Source organism: Acanthisitta chloris, unplaced genomic scaffold (assembly GCF_000695815.1).
Source record: "Acanthisitta chloris isolate BGI_N310 unplaced genomic scaffold, ASM69581v1 scaffold27141, whole genome shotgun sequence".
NCBI lineage: Eukaryota > Metazoa > Chordata > Aves > Passeriformes > Acanthisittidae > Acanthisitta > Acanthisitta chloris.
Genome location: NW_008656974.1, coordinates 56,169 through 79,215, shown reverse-complemented (window position 1 = coordinate 79,215; position 23,047 = coordinate 56,169). Strand labels below are relative to the sequence as shown.

The following is a 23,047-nucleotide window of genomic DNA, read 5'->3' as shown; positions in this document are numbered from 1 at the left end:
TGTGCATGTGAGAAAAAGAGCATTGTGGAGATATTTACTTCAACTGTATGGTATATTGTAAGGGAGCGTCTGTTCCTAAATATTTGATTTTATTTGGCATAGTGTAAGTGACAAAAGATGACAGTTTTTGTCCTTGAAAAATGGTAGCGCACTTTCAGTTCTTTCATCAAGTGTATTTAGGAACAGGTTCTCAAATAAAGAATGTGAAGCTCTATATGTAGATGTGTGGGCAAATGGGCACTGTAATAGCTCTCTGATTAAAGAACTGCAAAGAATTATTTCACATAATACGCAATAGGGTTTCAGGCATGGGAGCAAACAGCTGTTTGATTAGATGAAGATTTTATGAAAGAAACATGCAAATTATTTTGCTTTAAAACCACAAGTTTCTTATTGAAGCTACCAAGAGAGACTTTCCAGAAACTTTTTTTTTTTCTGGTAAGGATGAATTCTAAGAGTATGTATCATTTGATCCAGGAGCTCTGCAGGTTCCTCTGCAGCATGTTTGAAACAATACTGTGGAAGAAGTATGGTATGCCTCTTTAATTAATTTGAGCTCTTCTGTGTTCTTTCAGATTTTTTGGAGGATTGATTTTAGATATCAAAAGAAAAGCTCCCTTCTTCTGGAGTGACTTCAGGGATGCTCTCAGTCTGCAGTGTCTGGCATCATTTTTGTTTCTCTACTGTGCTTGCATGTCTCCTGTCATCACATTTGGTGGTCTGCTGGGAGAAGCAACTGAAGGTCGTATAGTATGTGTTAAATCTGAACTTTTAAAACAAACTTACATTTCTAGGTTTGTGGTTAGTATTTTCTTACTGTTGTATAATCACCTTTAAATAGTGATGCTTCAGTGTTTAGAAGGCTATAGTCTAAGACATTGCAAAAAGAACCTGTTTGAAAATTTATGGACGCTTCTCTCTGTATCATATTCAGAGTGCAATAGAATCGCTGTTTGGAGCATCCATGACTGGAATTGCCTACTCTCTTTTTGGTGGACAACCTCTCACTATTCTTGGCAGCACAGGACCAGTTTTAGTGTTTGAGAAGATCTTATTCAAATTTTGCAAGTAAGTGAAGATCATGATATGTATTGTCCTTCGTAAGTTGTTAGGCAAAAGTAGAGACACTGGTCCCAAAGCTCCAACAGAATAGAGTGAACAGTTTGCTTCTGAATGCACTGCTTAGGTTTTCACAGTCTGAAAATTATGCAGTGACTGAGACAAGTGAATTGGTGGTAATGCAGAAAGGTTGATTTATTTATTTTTTTTTTTAGCTTTTGGGTTTTGTATGTTTTAAAATCTGCCCCACACCCCCCAGCCCCCCAAGCTGTTTTGAAGGGAATGCCAGCTTCAGGATGTTGGTGGGTGTTTTTCTTCTTATAAATTTCTACTCTGAGACAATACATTTATATCAGTGATTTATCTCATCCCTACCTTATCTCTGCCCTAGTGTGGGTAAAAATTATGTCTCCATCTTAGCAACCATCATGCTTCTCTGCTATCCTGTCTGCTTTTCTGCATTGTTCCTGGGACAGGGCCTTCTTCACCAAGATCTCCTGAACAACATAGAGTAGGAGACCCTGCTTAGCACCCCAATAAAAATTCTATGACCTTCAGGTAGACCTTTCAGTTCACTGTGATAATGTGTGTTTGGACCTCTAGTATCATATGCAATCAGCATAGAGAATTTTGAGGAAACTTGTTATAGCTACTCTTGCACAGTGTAAAAAGAAATTGACAGGTCTTGGCTGTTCACAGAGCAGGATATAGGATAAAGTGAGTGGGCTTTATACACTTCATGTGTGTGACTAGTCTCAAAGCTCCTCACTCGAGTAGAGATAGAGCTCTGTGTGTCCTGTTAATTGGGAGGAGAGCTCTGGTCAGGTGGTGACTTGACAGTGTCTTCAGTTCATAGTAGGTATATAATTGCTGATTCAGACTGTCCCCACAAAGGAAATTTTTGAAACTGTCTTGTCTCCATTCACTGTGGTTGGACAAAAGTTTAAGTGTGTTTACTTTTTTCTTATTTTTAGAGAGTATGGGTTATCGTACCTTTCTCTGCGAGCTAGCATTGGGCTGTGGACTGCAATCCTGTGCATCATCCTTGTTGCAACAGATGCAAGCTCCCTAGTCTGCTACATTACCCGGTTTACTGAAGAAGCTTTTGCTTCTCTTATCTGCATCATTTTCATTTATGAGGCCTTAGAGAAGCTGTTTCATCTCAGTGAGACATATCCAATCAACATGCATAATAATTTGGAACTGCTGACAAAGTACTCGTAAGTAAGATTTCTCCTGTTAAACTGTTAGGGTTTTTTTTTGTTTTCTTAGGTTGTTTTCTCTGTGAGGATCACAGCAGGAAAAGTTTGAAACAGTTGCAAACTTAACAGGTGGAAACTATTTAGTCATTATGCTGTCACATGGAAGTAGTAGTTACTGGAGGTATATGTACAGGCAGGAAATATTTGCGTAAATTAAGTAAAAAAATCTTGACTTAGCGTTTGGAAAAGCTTCCAGAAATACAATGTGGAAGTCCTAGAATTAAAAATAAAACTTGAAAGGACCTCAGTTTGAGGTCTCTATTCACATTTTTATTTAATGAGGTTTAACTCAATAATCTCTCTATGATTTATAATTTTTTCTGGCAACAGGTTGTTCAGGCAATGTTTGTGTATCATATTTATCTGGTTTTGGTGTTTTTCCAAATTGAAATATTCATCTATCTAAAAATGATATAAATTGATGTACTTTATTTTAACCTCTCTGGCATTTAAGATTTGAGCTCCAAGAACTGAAGTGGATTTGGAATTGCTAGGTGCTTCTTAGTGGTGATTGAGTATGTCATAATCAATTTGTTCTTAATAACAAATTTTTAACTCCATTTAGCAGCTTTTCTTTATTGTGGAGTTTTGATAGGTACTATTTTACTTGCAGAATAAAAAAGTGAATTGCTTTTATCAACATAGTTTCATTTAGTAGTAAAAGCTCATAGGTTTGTTTCTGTGATATGAGAACAAAAAATGTTCTAGTAAAGGACAAGATCCTAGTCTGTCCTGAGGTCAATTAAGCTTGGTCACTTCAGCAATTAAAATGTCGTTAAAAATAATTTTCAATGAAAATCCCTCTCCAGAAATGCCTTTGTTATTTCACTGAACCCATTTGAACCCTCTGCATGAGCAGGGTGGGGCTCCAAAGGAACAACGTTTGAACAGTGTCACATCTTCTGTTCACTGGAAAAACAGGAGTGTCTCAACCAAATGTCTCATTTGCATTTTAAGCTGGGAAAAACAGAACACAACAACAGAGAAAAACATTTAGAGCTTCGTGTATATTATCACTAGAAAAATAGTTAGCAAATCCTGAATCTGAATGTACGTTATATGCCTTAATACACAGAACAAGGTAAATTACAGAAGCTAGTTCTGCCGTGACATACTTGCTCATCATGCTGAAAATAATTTTATTCCTCTCTAATAGTTGTTTAGTCAGTAGACAAAGGAATATTAATTTGAAGAGAAAGCAGTAAACATCTAGAATAGACCGTGCATGCAGTTGAAGTTATATCCTCTTATTTAACTGTATTTAACTACTATGTAGTAGGTATTTTACTCTGAAGAGCTCTTCATATAACACAGTCTTTGTGAATCTTTTTTTCCTTTACTGCTTCAAAGTAGTTATCTCAGAGGGAATTAGAATATGATGCCCTTCTATGGCTTTGAAAATCAGATGTTGAAATACTGGACGAAGACAAAAAATCTTTCTGAAACCATTTAGCAGGTGGAGCTAAGATATTGAAATATGTAATGAAAAGCATAAGCACAAATAGAAATATGGATTCCTGGGTAGCTGTATATCATGGTTAGCTGTATCCCATGATACTGCTTGAGATTTCAGAGAAATAAGTTAGACAATCCTGCTTGTACAGTGGTACAGTTATATTTATATTTTATGAAAATGTTTTATCATCTTAGTCCTTATGTTTACAAATATGTGGGTTTGGTTTTATTTAAAATTCCATTCATTAATCAGAATCCCAAATTGATTTTTGAAGGGTGATGTTTACTTGCTGCCTTCCTTTGGGAACTGTCTTCATTGAATGTAGAATATTCAGAGCATGAGGAATGATAAAAGAGCAGTCATTGTCATCCTTCAGTTACACCTATTGACCTGTTCTGTCCTAGTGTTGCAATGCCAGTATAACAGTTTTAGTTTTTTCAAGCACAATTCCTGAAGGACTAGTGTCCTCCAGATGTTTGGAAAGAAAGATTTGACCACTGCTTGGTGGTTTCAAACACAATTATAGGTTATCAAAATTATGTGATATATTTTTTTTAGTTATTTATGAGTTTGATATTTAATACTTATATTCTCAGTTATTCTTTAACTCTGTGTAGATGGTACAAATAAATTGAATTTTAAGCTCTTGCATTGCATTTCACTTTTGGCATTATATCGTATCTTCTACTTGCAGCAATATCCTGTTTATTATCGATTCATGTCCATAGCAACTGACCCCACTAACACTGAAATAACGAGCTGTAGGCACATTTGTAGGCAGTGCATAGCTCTTATGGTATGTGACTTATGGTTTTTTAACCTTAAAACTGATGGTGGGAAATGCCAGTGTATTGATAATCAATGCATATTGATTATCTTGTAAAAGCAGATCTGCTCATTCCAAGGATCTGTGCTCTGAACACAGCAAAGTAATAATTTCAGCCTCGTCTGTTCCTTCCCCTTCTTTCTTCTTCATCTGAGTTTTAATTAGTTATTCAGAACTGGTCCCAAAAGACTGGGAGACCCAAAAGATTTGCTCAGTTGGAACAACTCTTTATCAACTGCCCAAATGACCAGTGCTTTCACAGCAGACTTGGTGCAACTTGAACTTCTTAGGTTTGCTTGCAAATATGCACATACTGCTCTGTCCAGATACAGTGACCTTTTGCCCAGAACATGAAGGTGGCACAATTACCATCTCCATGGGATCCTCAGAAGATAAGACATTTCAAGTAACCCTCAGTCCCTGCTCAAATGTCTGTACACATCTCAGTTCTAGAAAGATAAGAAAGTAAAAGATAAATTTTACTTGAAATAACAATCTCTTTTTTGTGTACTTGAAGTTGGGGAATATTGATTTTGGAAGGAATGAGAAGCTTTTTCTGCAGCATCTGACTCCAGGCCGCCTACTTGCAGTTTAAATGGGTAACACACTTGGGCTGAAACTGGTCCTGTCCTTAAAGGACCAGCATACTCTGTTACAGAAGCTAATTAGTATCTGCTGTTTTGCTAATTAAAACAGCTGTTTGCATTTTCCTCTTTGGGGATTTTAAAGACAAGTTTTTAATTGTTAGTAAAGCCTTGGCAGTTCTTTAATTAGCCATGGGTGAACTTCAAAAGGTTGAGCAACTAATTTCTCTTTGAATGCTCAACCAAAGCTTATGTAAAACTTTATCTTGGATCTGCAATTCTATGCTAGAAAACTCAGGTTATACTGTAAACTTTCTGTGGTGTTTTTTTTTTTATTCTGCCTGTTGCTCACTTAAAAAGTTGATGATAAATAGGTCAGAGCACTGTATGTATTTGAAGTTTTCAGTGTATGCTGTGGCCCAACCCTCCTCTCTTCTCCCACGGGCTTTCTGAGGATGCTCTGATGTCCACAGGTAGTCTGTCTACATCCCAGTACTGTTCCTTTCCCCTGGTGAAGACACAAGTTTGACCCAGGAAAAGTCATTGGCATGCTGTTAGTGCTCTCCTTTGGACTACTAGGAAGACAAAGAAAATAGTAATTTAAAATGGTTGATATTTCAAGTGAGAAAGAAAACCCATTCTGTATTTCTGGTGGATTTTAATTCTGTCATTAACAGTCTCTGTTGCAGGAGTTTGTAAAAGACTGTATTGAATGCATCTCCTCTTATATTTGAGAGCGCAGGAGTCATTACTAGTATCTGCCATAACAAACATTTAGAAGATTATAAAAAGAATATTCAAAACAGTGGAGATTTTTTCCTACTTTTTTAAAAAAAAATCATCAAGCAGACGCAAATATTTAAAATCAGCTGAAAGTCCTCCTAAAAGATTCCTTCAAAAATTTGTATTCACTATTTTAAGTAGAAGAGATGTGTTTGAGTTTATGTACCTACAATTTTGTCCTCAAAAGGACAAAAATATCTCTAATTAGTAAAACTAGATCTATTGCACTTGTTAATAATTTTCGTTATTATTCTGTGTTTAAATATTGACCCTAATCTTCAATTTATCTACTTCCAGGCTAAACCATTCAGCATTCATATGTAACTTTTTCTTAAAACACCATTTTTTGATATGGATGATAAAGAATAAGTCATTTAGGAGCTAAATTGAAAGGAGGACAAAGACAACCTGATTTTCAGTGTGCTACTAAGCTGCATTTTTTTAATTTTTAAACTGCATTGTTTTGAAGGAATTTGAATAGAGTAGCTCTGTTGCTTATTAAATTAAATACACATACTTTTTGATCAGGGCTTTTCATTTCTTTCTTTCTTCCTTTTTTTTTATGTGACCTTTTTGTATTTGTCATGCCATTAGCATTTGTAGGTTGGCATAGCAACTCTCTTATTTCTGCACTCTCCTCCTCCTGTTTTTTCCTACCCCTGTAGCAAATATATCTCCAGTTAGTGAATCCTCTCTGGAACACTGATGCCCATCAGTTTTAATGTGGATATTAAATATTAGAATGTTATTTTTTGCTGGGAAAGGAGAACCCCACATCAGAGTGGATAAAAAACATTTTCTCAAAAGGAAAACAGAATAAGCATTGTGGATGAAAGGAATGTGATTTGGAAAGCAAGGCAGTATTCTTTAAAATACAAGCATTTGAAAATAGTTATCTTAGAATACAGAAGATCAGTTATTTCTCAGTATGAGGTTGCTTAGATCTTGAGACTTTATATACCTTTTCATTTTTTATTAATTCTTTTTTCAAAGTGATGAATTCATGTTGTTTTTAATAATTCTTTACCAGAAGTTACTCAATTATTAACAGATTACATTGAATAATTTTAAAGTGATTTCTTGGCATAGTAATATGCATATTGCAATCTGTCTTGGTATTGACATGCACTTAAGCATTAGGAGTAGAAAATCCCACTCTGATATAATTAGGGAGCCAAGATCATGTCAATCTCAGCATCATTTTCAGGCTATAGAAACCATTGCTTCTAGAAGGCATTGTGAAGATTAGTTTTGTGCATACCACTGTTTGCACAAGCAAGTTTTAAATCTTTTGTTATCTATGTAACTTAATCTAAATACATCATTTTTGGATGCAAATTACGTTGGTTTATACCCTGTGTTCTTTAAGCTGCAGGTGGAATGAGAAGAGTCACTGATGATAAGCCCAGAATTGCTCATTACAATCCCAGGCATGTAATTGAATTCCAATTCCTGTAATGATTTCTTTCAACTTAGGTATGAATACAGATTTTCTTTTCCCCTATATAGATTTTTTTCTACAACTAAGTAATTGTATCATATCCTGTGTGTCTTTAAGAATAGCTCTGTTCTTCCCAGAACCATGCAACTACCATAATAGAGTTTAACTGCTGGTTCCCTTTTGCTTCGTGACAAACCTTGGAATCCAGACTTTTCTTTATTCTATTTGTTCTAGGAGTTCCCTATGCCTGTCCAACCCAATTGACTTGTTTGTCTCCATCTCTCTTATTTGAACCCAGAGAGTGGCTCACCTTGCTTCATTCTTTCCTACTGCTCATCCCTTCCACTTTGGAAATAGATCTCCTTGTTAAGCAATTCTGCACAGCATTCAGTTTGTAGTTGACAGCTGGTCTTACACAATGCCTTCAAAATCTAGGAAGGCTTGCATAAAATTCTTGTGTGATTTTGTTACAGTACTTTTATGTGTATTGGTACACTACACCTGAACAACTGAAACTTAAGCTGACCATGTAGTATTATAACGTGTTTCAGTGTATTATTTCTGTACCAACATTATACTGAATCTCTTCTGAGGTATATGTTTTTTTAACTTTGGAAGCAGAGTGAAGTGGCATTGTAGAAATATTTCTCAGTGAAAGCTTTCAGATGAATTGCCAATATTCCATGTGGTTACACTACTTTTCTGCACATGAACTTCTATGTGTGGCAGTTACCTGCCATAATACTGCTAAGAACGCATGGACTACATACTGCACCAGGCAGGTAGTAAAGACCAACCTTTGTGAGTTCAAGGTTAACAAAGGTACAGTGTGATTATAAATCCATTTTCTAGACTTTCCCTTGACACAACAACGTTCTCCTCCTGATGTGCTATCCAAAGAAACACGATTATTTGAGATTTCTTCACTCTAACATCAGTTCCTCCACTCAGATTTATCTTTTTCTCTCTCTGTGAAAGTATTGTGCTACTGAGTGCATTGTTTGGGGACTTTTATAGGCTTTTCTATTTTCCTCCTCTGCTTCACCAACTAAATATATAGAGTTCTAACCTTAGAGAATATATGTGGATGTCTACTGATGTTCGTGACTGTCAGAGATGGGCTACTTAACTTAATGGTTGTAATTCAGGATGGCAGATCTCATGAATAAATGAAGAAAAAAATCTTGTTTTGCCATGACAAATGTGCTTTGAAAGGGTTTTGCGATACTGAGAATAGAACTTAACTGACAAGTCCATTTTCCATCACTATTAATTATTTTGTTTCCGTTCTCTTATCCATTGAGACTTTGATGTAGTTGTTATGAATGCTGGCATGAGAAGGAATATGGCAAACATAATGCCAGGGATATACAGGTGTTGTAGGAATAAGACAGCAGAGAAGTCATTGTTTACGCTATTGTTGTTGTCCCCTTCCCAAAGCAGTTGTTAGACAAACAGGACAGTGAATGCCCATAATTCGCATGAAAATGGTGTGTTTGTGGACAATCTACACATGCATAGCTTTCTGCTATTGATATACTTTCCTTCAGCCTTGTAAATGCAGCACAAAGAATGCTTACACATATATTCTGATACCTTACTTTAAAACAAACTTAGTGATGTTACCTTCCATTTCATACTGTCATGTTATTCTGTTGCTGTTATGTGATCAGTGCACAGCACACTTGTAGAGCATCCTCTTTGTTAGGGGAAGAACTTCCTACTCATATTACCAAATATGTGCTCTGATACTGAGTGAGACATATTGTTTAAACAAGCACATTTTGCAACTTATTTGTCATACTTGCATGTAGTTTTTAAAATAATATAAATATTCATATTGAACAAATCTCATTTTCAAGATATCTCAAGTGAGCCAGAAAGACATTTTGCTCTTCTAGGAAGGGGAAATGGTATATTGACTAATTGTGAAGAAGCTGCTGTTGCATCCTTTATAGATCAGTTCCCTAGCTAGTATAAATAGGTGTAACTTGCAATATGTACACACTGGAAAAATAGGAGATCCAAAAAAGTGCCTTGTGAATTGGGTAAAATCATAAGAGTAAGTGCCTCCTAGTCTTGAAAACAGCATACTGAAAAATGGCAACTCCCTAGGGGTGAATGGCCATGGGGCTTTCAAAGGAGCTGCAGCATTTAAGAGTGCGTTTTTTCACTCACAAAAACACTGAGGCTCTTGTTCGAAGCTCTTTTACTGGCTGTGATGGTAGCAGAATGGGCTGTCACAATGCTGCATATTTAAAGTCTGTATGGGGAGCGGAGCACACATGACTGAGCAAGTGGAAGAAAATTGTGAAGAAGCAACTTGAAGAATCAGGTGTAAATTGGAAGGATTCCCCCACCAGACCGAGGTTAATTTCAATTGAACAAATAGACGTAGGTAATAAGGTTCTAGTTTTGAAGTAAACAGTAAGTTACAGTCAGGAGGAAAGTGGTTTTAGTCCAGAATCTTTCACCTGATTAGCTGTTGAGCAGCCACAATATTTATCTTTTATTGCTGATTTACAAAGGAGGGGAGAAATATTCTCCAACTTTACATGTAAAATAGCAGGTTCCTAATTTACTAACCAGTATCCCTTTTCCCATTGTCCAGAGAGAGAGGGGTCATACAGACAATCTGTTAATGCTATGAAGGATAGTAATAAATATTCATTTTGTCAAACAAAGAACACTGCTAGTTGTCTGAGATGTCCTGAAGTTGCTGTTGTCAGATCCTAGCTCTGTTCTCTGAAAACGGGACAAGTTGTAGGAAATGTTGCACACAGTGAAGTTATGATAGCTGCCTCATGAAATTAATGAAATTGAGACCTACATAACAGAAGGAAAAAGAGCTAAGGAAAATGTGGGGAGTTTGGGAGGACAAAGAAGGGTAGGGGATATCATCAGTGACCTATGCTGTCTATACTGTTACAGTTGGATTGGTGCTGAAGATTTACCTAAAATTTTGATCCTCCTGTAAGAGGGAGAGAGGTACAGGCTTCAAAGGATACCAGTTTGTCAGCCAGTCTTATTTCTAATCTACCTTTGTTCCCCATCCTGATTTGCCAGTTTTCTTGAGCACTTTGGAAGATGTAAAGGCAATAAAGACACCTTGCTCTGCTTATTTTTCTAGCTAGCAGGTCCAGGCTATTACTCTTTGTTACTTTCTCCTTTTGTCAGTTCTAATCTTAAAATAGTTCTTCACATATCTGGAGACTGTCTTGACTGAAATAGTTTATTAATCTACCTTGGATTAATGCACCGCATTGTAACAGGCTGTATTAGATTTTTAAATACCCTAGAATAAAGCAAGCTCTACTGATTTCTGCCTAGCTGCAAAATATGGACATTTTAAATACAAAAGGGAGTGACCTGTGGCTGGGTATCTAGTGCCATTTTAGATCTCTTATCCTCCAGCTGCCTTGAAAACCAAGGCATGAGTCACCATAAACCCTCTTATATGTGCCAATTCGTGATGGATGTCACAGATACCATGGAGTATACAGGCACCCGTGTTTAAACATATGAATTGCTCCCAGGAAATCAGAATGTCTTGCAGTAGCCAGAAGTGTAAAGCTGCAGGAAGAATTGTTCTGTCATCAGTGTTGAGATTAGCAGCAGAGATTGCTCCCCCCCAATCCCAGCACAGTGACATCTATGCTTTTGCTACCACAACCAATACCAGATTCTTCCCTACCTATATTTTAGCCATGATAAAACCAGTTTGTTCCTAGCCATGATGAAAGAGAATCAAATAAACCCTTCTGTATCTTTTAGTATACAGAAGATGATTGCTGGCTTCTTACCACCAAAAGGCATGAGAGTACATTGCTAAGTTGGTACTGTAGTTGGAGGTATGTTGCTTAGAAAATACAGGTGTACGTATAGTCTCTTACTCATTTGGTAGTAGCGTAAACGCCACATAGATCTCTTGTAGTGGGCAAGTGCCTAGCGCTTTAAACAACTTTACAAGAACTTAAGAGCATTTGAACCTCTAAGAGGAAGTACATTTTTGCTTATTTCAGTCTTCTGAGTAATATTTTATCAGGAAAGTAGAAGGATGTGTTAGGGTTTAACAATCCAGTGTATTTTACTTTTTCTTCCAACACCTCTCAGAGTAAAACACGGCAAAGAAAGAGACTAAAAGATTCAAAAGAGTAAAGTAGAAAGCCTTATTTCACTAATGTTAGTTTCTCCTTGCAAGTCAGTTGTGTTGTGAAATAGTTATCACTGAAGCAATTGCATGTGTTATAAAATGTCACATTTCAGTAGATAATGTCTCTGTGTTCTGGCATTGAATAGTACCTTCACTTGTGTTTTCTGGGAGGGACAGGGAGTGTCATACTCTCTCACATTTCTATAATGTTAAGCAATTAACATGATGCTGGAAGACAGTAATACCATGATACAATCTCACATCAAAATGCCAGTGTTGCCAAAACACATATAATATTGAAAACAATGTAATGGTATATATATCTCAAAACACAGATCATTGTTTGAATGGTCTTCTCAGTAGAAAGCTGGATCTGATCTCTACAGTTAGGGCCTAATTATGCACCCTTCAGTGACAATAGCAGTGTGCAGGGTGATTTCAGTCTGCATGGGTGGAGTTTGCACAAGTCATTTATTTGCTGATGATCAGTCTGCCATCGCTAAATGCCTGTGAAACTTGGTAAATGCCAGACTGGATTGCTGTGAAGGAGGAAAGAGGTATTGCTGTAGAATAAACAGGTGATGTCATCTGAAGGTGAATTACTTGAGCTGTATTAAACTATAGCTTCAACTGTCACATTTCTAAGGAAATAGAAATTTTGGCTCCTCTAACTTTTGCATGTGATTTTGCAGTTTGCAGCAAGTGTAGCTGTACCATGTAGTGCTGGCGACAGGCACAGTCTTCCCTTCTAGTGAGAAAGTGACTGTGATTGAGCAGCCCACGTCACCTTGGCCTACTGTAATCAAACCCCAATGGGCCATCGCCCAGCGTCTGGCCAGTCTGCGATCGGCGATGGACATCAGGGGCCAGGGAGCTCCTGTGCCCACAGGAAACACCAGTAACCTGACATAGCCACCTCTGTATTGCTGCATGAACATTGAATACTCCCTTGCGAAAATGTAGCCGTACCGTTTGTTGGCTTTATTATGCTACTGTAGCTCACTAGTAGTGATGTGCTTCATTTAACCCATTTTGTAATATTTTAAACTATGCATTGAACACGCATTCATTCTGCACTTGGGGCCTGATCCAAAGCATATTAAATATGTTTGAAATATCCAGCCTACTTCAAGGACTTTTGGCTCAGGCCCTCTGTTTCTCTGAATGCAGTTGCTTTTTTATTTTGCTTTTTGTTCATGGGCTGTAAGGGTTTTCTCTTTCTTTCATAAGTAGCTGCATTTAAAATAAAAGCAAGGAATTGCACAAAGACAACCTGCATCTTTATGTATATATTAAATGCAGCTGTTGTCACATGTATAGTATTGTAATTGAAATAGAAAGGAGTGTTTTGTACTCACAATGGAGATGGTAGAATTTCTTACATAGAAAATCATACAAATGAATATTGTCATTTTGTGGAAAGATAAACAACCACAGAGAAAATAGATGGTGTAGGTAAGTGCATAAACTGATTTTCTGCTACAACTGTAATGCAAATGTATGCTCAATGACTCTGCACTCTATAGTCAGATGTTATCTTGTCCCTAGCTACTCCTGAAAACTTTATCAGATAGTACACTATTTATTTACAGCCATTATAAGCACATTAAAATACTAGCAGGATATAAAGTAGAATTAATTTAAAGACAACTGCAAAGTACCCTTGACATCTTGGAACCTACAGAGTATCCTGCATCTTTTGAAGGCTTTGTCATAGAAAAACCCTCCCACAGTTGCTTCAGAAGCTTTAAAGACTTAATTTTGATTTAAAATTGCCTGTTTGCAATATTGTCCTCCCACATTGCTGTGTCATGTTTTGTACATTAAAATACACAATTTGAAATTAAAAACATGCTTTTACAGCAGCTGTGGGGAAAGGAAAAGCAACGGGCACAGAGTTCACAGAGCCTTTGGTGCTGGTGATCCCGACACTGTCAGAGCCCTGGCAGTTGACTGGGCAGTTTGGCAGTTTTGCATGAAAAGGCATTTTTCTGATAAAGAGAAACAGAGGATACAGACAGTTTTCATTTGAGAAACGGATCAACCTGGAACTGTGCATAGCATCTAATGTCCATGCAGACAAGTGTTAGGTATAAGGAGGTGGGACATGACTGGCACATTTTTAGTATTACAAACTGTGCTCAGAAGTATCAATAGAACAGGAGGAAAATAGGTGGTAAAACTTACTGTGAACAGTGGTTTAAATATGTCATGTTACGTACTATATATGCATATGCACCTCACAGCAAATTATACTCTAGTAATAGCACTAGCTCCTGAACTACAAGCTGCTTCAAAGCATGCATTTACTGAATTTATTTGAACTAAAATTATCTGTCAAAGTAGAGCATAATTTCAATATTTCATAAAGTTGATAATTTGGACTAATATCTGATCTATTTTTATTAAGGAAGAAATTTGATTTTGTCTTTTCAGATGTAGTTGTGTGGAACCAGAAGATCCTAGCAATAAAACCTTACAATACTGGGAGGACTATAATATATCTGCATCTGATGTGCCGTGGGAGAACCTAACTGTGTCAGTAAGTGAAATATTTGAACTTAAGTAAAGGCATAAACATAAATAATTTTGTCTCTCCTACTGCAGCAATTATATTGAAAAAAAAACCCCATAGGTTTTCTGACTGTATTTGTTCAAATAAAGCATAAAATAAACAGCGAAAAATTCATGTGGACTTTATAGCATTATCTCCTTTTGTAAGCATTTTACAGCCTTTGATAGTATACATTAAAGCAAGTGTGTGCATTTTGTGCCCTGCTTTGGAACCTTCTTGACATGCTAGCACAAGAGCTTGGCTGAGATTAAGTCTAAACATGTCAAATGACAATGGATTTGTCCTAAATTATGCCAGATGGCAAAACTAAAGTTCCCTTGTATAAAAGGATTCAGAAGCTTTTCTTTCCCCTCAAACATTCTTGCAACTGTTTGGGCTATAAAAGAAATGAAGTGGAGAAATTTTGTAACATTTTCTACTTGGTGACCGATTCTTTTTTTTCCTTGCCGATTTTGTTACCATTTTCTTACCATCTTTTCTTCCAAATTTTCTTTCCCGGTGGTGGGGGCAGGGGAAAAAGCTAGTTTGGGGGTCTTGCATGGATATGTAACTAGTTTCTAAATGGTACACTTTTCTGCATTGAAAGTATTTAAAGTTTGCCTTCTTCAAGGCAACATTTACAACTTGATTAAAGCGTCATGTTGAGATTGGACCATGACTTTTTCTCACAAATGGATCATTTCATACACAGTGAAAGAGAATTGAGTACAAAAGGCTTCAAACTGAAGAGCTATCTCAAAAATATAGCTGAATTAATCAAATTGTAGTCATAATCAAATGGAACGCTTAAAAGCCAATCCAGTAGACTGTCCCCAGCAAATAGCTTTTTTTTTTCGAAGGAGGAATGCACAAGAACTGGTGTCCTCCAACTGCGAGTTAAGCAAGAGCTGTTTTCCATGGCTGCTCTGTCTTGATAGCAAGGACTGCTCTTCAACTCTGTTGGTGTGGCAACAGCAAAGAGAAAGTTGAGAACTGCTGGCCTGAGGGATTCCAGCAGTCCAGAATGAATATTCTCAAAATTGCAGCACACTCTAAGAGCATCTGTGCAGGGGCAGACTCCTCCTCTCACTTTCTCAGATCCCTGACAGTGTTTTTCAGAGTACATTTGCAGCTGAGGAGATTTAAAATAACAGATTTTGTTTTAACTATAAATGTAAAAGACTGGCTGCATTATGTAAAACCCTTTAAAACTTCTGTGAAAGCTTATTACCAAAACTTGAGTTTACATAGGTAGCAGTATAACTGACCAACTTTTCCCATGAGTTCCTACAATTGTCAAAGAAATAGCTGAATTTTTTCATACTTTTGTGTCTTTCTTTCTTGCCAGCATCATCAAGAAACTTCAGTTCTCCTGTTCTATAGAATAGCAGTAAGAGATTAGAGTTTGCCGTCTGTAAATATTTGGTTAGACTCACCCCACTGTCTCTTACTGCTTGTATCTTCAGGTAGTTTCTTGTGTGTGATTGAAACGTTTCACGTTTCTGAAGATCTGGATTCCCACTCTTAAAAACAACAGTAGGACCAACATTCCTTTTTTTTGCTATCAAGGACAAAACAAGCGTGACCAAAATGTTTATTCTGATGGTGACAAAATCCTTTTCAGTCAGTATATGATGAAATCCATCCCTGTGCTGTGCCAACATCATGGTCTAGCTCAGGACACTTGATGCCCCAGAATCTTGAGAATTTCTTCCGGATTTCCTGATTTATTTTTTCCCCCCACCTGAAACCTGTATTTCATCAGTTGGAAGTGCATCATGTTTATCCCAGGTTTACTGCTACACCAGTGTAAAAAGTTTTCCCCTCCTTTGTCTCACAGTAATCAAATAGCAACTGTGGGCTTTATTCAAGCCAATCTTTGCTGAAAGCCAAAGTTTCTCATAACATGTCAAGCCCGCAGTATTGTGATGTGAGTCTAATGAGCCAACGGCCCATTTAATGCTAAAAGATCCTGATCTGGCACAATATTGCTGCCTGGAATCTCTGATTCTGGGTGCTGCATTTCATTTTTCTTAGCAAGGGAGGGAATGGGAAGAAGGAAGGGATTGTGAGTCCAGAACCGATGCTCATGTTTTTAGAACTGCTCTTTAACATTTTAGACAACTAAGGATGGTAGTGTAGAATTACTGGACATGTCTTCTACTGTATCTGCATAGTTGATCATAAATTATATGTTAAATTAATATATAAATATATATTAAATTAATGTTAGCGATTTGGGGTTTCCCAGCGTTTTACCAGAGCGGTGTTTTAAGGATTTTTAAGGTGTTTTAAGGATTTGTGGAATGTACTGCCCCCATGTGGTATTAAACGTATTGGTCTCCTCTTAGGCTAATACCGCGCATTCTAAATAGCTTTTGGCTTCAATTGCTTGGCCTGTGAAGTTAAAACAAAAAAGCAGTTCTTTAGAATGCACAGGAGCAGCTTTTCTCTTGGTGGCTTTTGAACTTTGCTTTCCCCTCATGGAAAGAATTAGAAAGTGTAAATCTGTACTGTGAACAGAAAATGAATAAATGTGCTTGCTCAGTTTGAAAGAAATCTGGTTTTATTTTAATGACTTTCTTTATGGTGTGTCTTAGTGACTCCATCATTTAATAGTGGTTAGAAAAGGTTCTTCTGCAAGTTTGAGAGTTTTCCGTGCAGACTGGGTACAAACATAATGAGTTTTATTTTTTAAAAGAGTAAATATATAAAACTTCCTTTGCTATTTCTAATAATACAATCTGCTTGCAATTTAGGAAAGAAATTGGATAGAAAATATTAGTGTGAGCATGGATATTTTTTAGACTAATACAATTTTGCTCTTCCTGATAGGAATGTAAAACGTTTCATGGAGAGTTTGTTGGACGAGCCTGTGGTCATCATGGCCCTTATGTTCCAGATGTCCTCTTCTGGTCTGTCATCTTATTCTTTTCTACAGTAACACTGTCATCCACACTGAAGCAGTTCAAAACTAGCCGATACTTCCCAACAAAGGTGCGTGCCATTATTTTAATTCAGAAGTTGTCATTAGTAGTGTGTAAATATGAATTCCATCTGCTTTGCAAATTCAGTTAACTGTTGGTGAAGTGGACACTGCATCTTTTCTCTGTTAAAGATTGTATAAGAATAAGCATGGGTTTTAGCTGTAAACACAAAATGTCTTAAAACAGTGAAGAAAAATAAATCTTAAATCACACATGAATGTTTTAGTTAAAAGTGTAATTTCTCTCAACAATCGTAGGTACGATCTGTTGTCAGCGACTTTGCTGTCTTTCTCACTATTTTGTCCATGGTTTTAATTGACTATGCCATTGGGATTCCATCACCAAAGCTTCAGGTTCCAAATGCTTTTAAGGTAAATTATTGATAATTTGCACTGCCTTATTATTTTGCAAAGTAATCTGCTACAATGTGTTTTTTTTTAAATTATCATCAGGAAGTAGTGATACTATTCTAAAATGTTTGTGTTCACGAAATATTATGCAACCTCTCTGATTTACAAATCATGTAAATGAACCTTTCCCAGCAGGCCCCTTCACATTTTCTGCAAAAACCCACATGGCTCAAATTACCCTGATCCTACACTACTGTAATGCTCTGGGGCTCCTTCCAAATTCTGGGTTCACTGTATCAAATACAACCAAGTCTGTAATAGTCTAGATGATTTTATTATATGTAATTTCTTGGTTTGCTATCATAGGAAGTTTAGCATTTTTTAGTGCTCTTATATAGGTCGATTTTGTAGGAAATCATATCCTAGCAATGTTTTGTATGTATTCTTGTGAACTTGAAATGTAAATATTCCTTAGAGTTCTGACTGGTCATGCATGACTGTTTTTATAGCCCACCAGGGATGATCGTGGCTGGTTTATTACTCCTCTGGGGCCTAATCCTTGGTGGACAGTGATAGCTGCTGTAATTCCAGCCCTGCTTTGTACTATCCTTATCTTTATGGACCAGCAGATCACAGCTGTCATTATCAATAGAAAAGAACACAAACTAAAGGTATTCAGTCAAAATTTATATTTTCACTGTCATTTTCTGCTTCAGATTATGTAATGTGCATTCATGTACTTGATATGCTAGCTTGTTATGTTATATAGCACCCCTTTAAATAGTTATGCTTTTTCTCTGTTGGTCTGTGTAGACAGACACTGACACTTTGTCTGTGCCAGTGATTCACTACCTTACAGAAGTTTTTATGAATGTGATTTGGAACACAGATTCTGAATTAAGAAAGCCCTAGCCTCTGTGCTTTATTAGAAATATGATACCCATTCATTTAAAGAAAAATATCTGGAAGTTAATAATTTCCTTAAGTACCATAATATTAATTGCCTCTTCAGGTATTCACAGTGTTCTGCTGCATTGGATTTTGAAAAAGTACTCAGGGATTATTTTGTAATAGAAGATTTATTTTTCCTCCTCTCTTCATCCTTCTCTGTGGTTCTACTCATACATTTTTTTAAATTTTGTTTTTAATGCCCATCCTATTAAAGAAGGGAGAAGGATAAAACTGAGCCCTAGAGGCACAATGGGTTCTTAAAACAACATAGGACAACTTCCTGCTCTGTTCTCTAACACTTTAGTTGCCTACAGATGGAGAGAGAAAAAGGGACATCACCCCTCTGAAAAACTGTTGGGCAAAATCTAGCAGCAGGTTTCTGTACATGTATATGCAGTGAGCTTAGGCTTTTTTTTTGACATACTTTTAATAAGCAGCAATCCAATCCCAAGTTGCTTTAGCAAATGCATTTGCAACCTTCACTTTGCATTGCCTCTTCTTGGATGATTGTGACATTTGATATGTTCTTTTTTTGCCCTCTTTGTCAGCCTGGCTCTTCATGTCAATCCATAGCATTGCATGTGGTTAACTTGACAGATGCAGGAATTTGCTGCCAAGCTTTGGAATGTGTTTTTTCAGCACTGGCATCTGGGAGTCAGATGGTCCTCCTGGCTGCCCCCTTGTCTTGCTGCGTTTTAGTTTTGCTGGGGTCTGGTGTAGCATCACCTGTTGCTATGCTTCCTTTTCTTCCCATATGTCAGGTTCCTCAGATCATGTATGAATGTGAGGAAATGCTCTCGGATTCTGTATGCATTAGCAGATACATTCCTCATAAATGTGTCAGAAGGTAAAAAAAGGTGTCTCTGTTAGGATTTAGAATTAAACTCTTTCTTTGAGTGCATTGTGCATATAACTAATATCTGTGTTTGACACATCTCTGAGTTTGTCAAGATGTGTCTTGGAGATATAAGACTCATAAGCACTTTTGGGGAGTGAGGGAAGGTTGCTAGAGTTGATTCTCTTCATTTTCTTTACTTTTTCCCCTTTTTAAATAATGTAAGCAAATAAGATGGCATTTTCATTTCGATATGTGGTTTACATTTTCATAAACCCAGACGCTTCCCATTTTAGAAGTAAAAGTTGCCTTCAGAAAGAAATGATTTGTTTGCTTCCAACTCATTTTCCCCTCTTTTTTTATACTTCCCATAGCAAATTCTGGATAGTGTACATTTCAGCTTTTGGCAGTCTCTGCAGCAAACTCTTCCAAGTTTAGTTTAGTTACTTTTTTTATGTCAAAAGGCATTTGCATGAGTTTACAGGCAAAATTATGGTTCAACATATTCACATTGTTTGCATGAACATCACTGTTTCATCAGACCATGACATTGGATTTGTTGCCATATTGCAAAATTTTATGGAGATAGCTAACTACCTGACTTTTTAAAGGAAAATAGCTTGAGCTCCTGCTTGAAGCTGTGAGGTAGTCCTGGATACTTACTAAAACTGAAATGGAATATCCTGCTCTGCTGTGGTAACAGATATCTACACACCCAAGTTTGATGCAGATGATTTCTCATTTGCAAGTGCAGGTTGTAATTGCAGGCTTTTAAATGTATCTGAGATTTGACCAAAGAGTTTCATGCATTATTGCAAAAGCTAAGCACCATTGGTAAATTTATGGAGTATTTGACTATTACAGAGGTGATCCAAAACCAAAGGTTTTGTTCTGACTTTCATATGGATGTTTATGATACTATTTTAAGTAAGAAAACCAGCACCTGATTTTATATCTTAATTTAATGCATAACTAAAATTGTAGTTTAATTTCTCTGAAATTCTAGCTATCTGCTCTCAGATAAGATGAAAGTACATTAGTGAAAATCTATGACTATCATGTACTTACCATCTATAATAACTTTAAAAGGATCAATGTGGTTTTATGTCCCTTTATAGTATAAACTGACTTTATAAATGTTAACTTCAGACTTTTTGTGTAGTGAACAATAAAAATACATATTTTTCCACCTCCTGTGTAAGAATGGATGGAGGATCTATTAAGATTAGTGCAGTGGAGAGTTGACAGTGCAACTGGATGTTCTGCATACAGAAGACATCTAGTTAAAACAGAAGATGTATGCATTTTCCAGTGTATTGCTAGTATCTGTTTCATAAACAGGAAAGCTCTCTGGTTCCCAATGTAAAGTGGATTTATGAACTGTACACTTAACTCCTAGCTGCAATGAGTCCAATAACATTGAGAATTTCTTGTGAACTAGTACAAGTGCCCCTTAGATAACCAGTTTGCGATCTCTGCTGACCCAACCTGGGTAACAGATAGAAGAAAGCTATTTTTTCTTACAAGTCCCAGGTTTTTTAATTGTCTTTAACTGTTTGTTGGGAATGTCTGCCAGGAGTGTTCTCCTTAATTCAGATGCCATTTTACATCTTCTTGATGTCATTACTTTTTTAACAGAAAGGATGTGGATACCATCTCGACCTACTCATGGTGGCAGTCATGCTTGGCGTGTGCTCTATTATGGGATTGCCGTGGTTCGTTGCAGCCACTGTCCTCTCTATTTCCCATGTGAATAGCTTAAAACTGGAATCGGAGTGCTCCGCTCCAGGGGAGCAGCCAAAATTTCTTGGAATCCGTGAGCAAAGAGTCACAGGCCTCATGATTTTTGTGCTTATGGGCTCATCTGTCTTTTTGACAAGTATCTTGAAGGTAATTTGGGGAAGTAAGAAAAGCTAAACAATGCTGCTCTGAACATCTCACTGTTGCTACTGTATTATTTAATGACTGCTCTTTTCAGGCACATTACTAACTAGCAAAATGTTAAACAGTGATAATCTAAAGTGGAATTCTGGTTTTGTGTAATAAAGTGCCTAGGGATTTCTAGCATTTAAAAAGAAAGTCTTGTAATGAAAATCTGGCCTGAGGTGAAAGGGAATTTTGCCATTGACCTGCAGTAGATGAAGATTCACACTTTGTCTATATTTTGGGTCTATGGTAAACTATCATGAAACAGTCTTGTACTAATTTAAAGTTTATTTAGAAAATGTGAAAATATTTTGTGGTTTTGGGGTAATTTAAAGGTGTTTTCACAGTTGCAGGAGGAGTGCTATGGTCCATTTCTTGGAAATGAACATGAAAATTATCTCATGCCTCCTGCATACTCCAGCATAGGTCACCAGTGTCCTGAAAATGGGTGTCTAGTTACATGGACTCAATGATCTTAGGGGTCTCCTCCAACCTTGATGATTCTATGATTCTATGCATGTATAATACCATGTATTGCATATAATGCTTACTTTAAAAAAATTATCTGACCTCTGGGAAATCAGTAAGAGTTTTGCCACTGGCTTCAGTAAAACCAGAATTTAGACTTGCATATTGTCACAGTGAGGGGAATAAGCCCTTAGAACTTGTACTTTCCAGTAGTATTTTAGTAAGTATGTCATAAACCCTTCACTTTGAAAACACAGACAACATGGATTTTGTGTACTTGGTATTTAAAACAGATACTTACCTATGGAAATATTCCTTTACCTATACACTATGTGCTGAGAACCTGAACATCTAAAATAACCTCTTACAAAAACATTCCGTCAAAGTTATTCACCCACTTTTAAATGCTTACAGCATAAAACATTTCTTTTAGCAGCAAGGAGTATTTTGTGTCTCTTGAACATTTTTCTGAGGTTTATAGCTTTCCTATTCAGATCTTCTCCTGAGCAGTCTTTTAAGTATAGAATTTAAGTATATATCTAACACTTCCATGTTTGTGTATAGTTCTGTTAATTGTATTAATAGTGAATAAAATATTGTAATGACTGGCTATAAGAGGAATATAAAGCGGTAGAGCCAGATTCTTCTTTTGCTTTATGCTCTGAGAAACATTATTAATTTGTAATTGAGTGACTCTGAATTTACAACTTGTCTGATTAATGCAGGCATATGGCACTTTGAATTTCAACTGTTTCAAATGTCTTTCTAGAAGCATTTAAAATTGTTAACTAGTACTTAATATGCTCTTCCCTTTCTCTGCTTGTTTGTGCAGTTTATTCCTATGCCTGTACTTTATGGAGTATTTCTTTACATGGGTGCTTCATCTCTAAAGGGAATTCAGGTAAAATGGATTTCTAACAAGCATGTCAATGATGGTGCTTTCTATAAAAAGTGTAGCCATTTTTATCCTATCATATTATCTTTTGTGTATAATCTTAAAGGAATGTTGCCAACCTGAAATTCTTGAAAATGACTCACTAAAAAAGGAAAATGGATTCTCTCTAAATAGAGTGTTCCCTTTAGGTAATGTGCTCCATTTAAAAAAAAAATTTAGGTGCTGATTTTTCTGTTCTCTCTTGTTATCAAGGGAATTTTGTCTGAGCCTAAAAACTGAGTAGTAACTATCAGGAGCTCTTCTGTCTTCCCTGCCTCCCCATTCACTTGCTTGCTTGCTGCCTTTTCAGCTTCCAAGTTTAGGGCCTCTGCAGGGGTAGACTTAATCTTGAACTTTGACTTATGAGGCTTTTGGCTAACTTGCCCTGAAATTGTTGGAAGTGAAATCCTGTGCAAATAAATGCCCCAGGCAGGGAAGGGGAGCTGTTGCAAGCCATGCTACTTCAGGGATGAAGGAC

The 23,047-nt window shown here is 36.7% G+C and overlaps 1 protein-coding gene across 1 annotated transcript in view; it reads left to right on the top strand.

Annotated features, from left to right (window-relative positions):
- SLC4A10 (solute carrier family 4, sodium bicarbonate transporter, member 10) overlaps positions 1–23,047 on the top strand; it is a gene marked incomplete at its 5' end in the record, with an annotated part of 79,560 nt that overhangs the window by 43,979 nt on the left and 12,534 nt on the right. Inside the window, 9 exons of the mRNA XM_009084549.1 lie at positions 576–750; positions 935–1,068; positions 2,034–2,279; positions 14,001–14,106; positions 16,954–17,115; positions 17,363–17,476; positions 17,965–18,126; positions 20,880–21,131; positions 22,468–22,536. Of these exons, the coding sequence (XP_009082797.1) occupies positions 576–750; positions 935–1,068; positions 2,034–2,279; positions 14,001–14,106; positions 16,954–17,115; positions 17,363–17,476; positions 17,965–18,126; positions 20,880–21,131; positions 22,468–22,536 (1,420 nt within the window). The remainder of the gene's footprint in view (positions 1–575; positions 751–934; positions 1,069–2,033; positions 2,280–14,000; positions 14,107–16,953; positions 17,116–17,362; positions 17,477–17,964; positions 18,127–20,879; positions 21,132–22,467; positions 22,537–23,047) is intronic.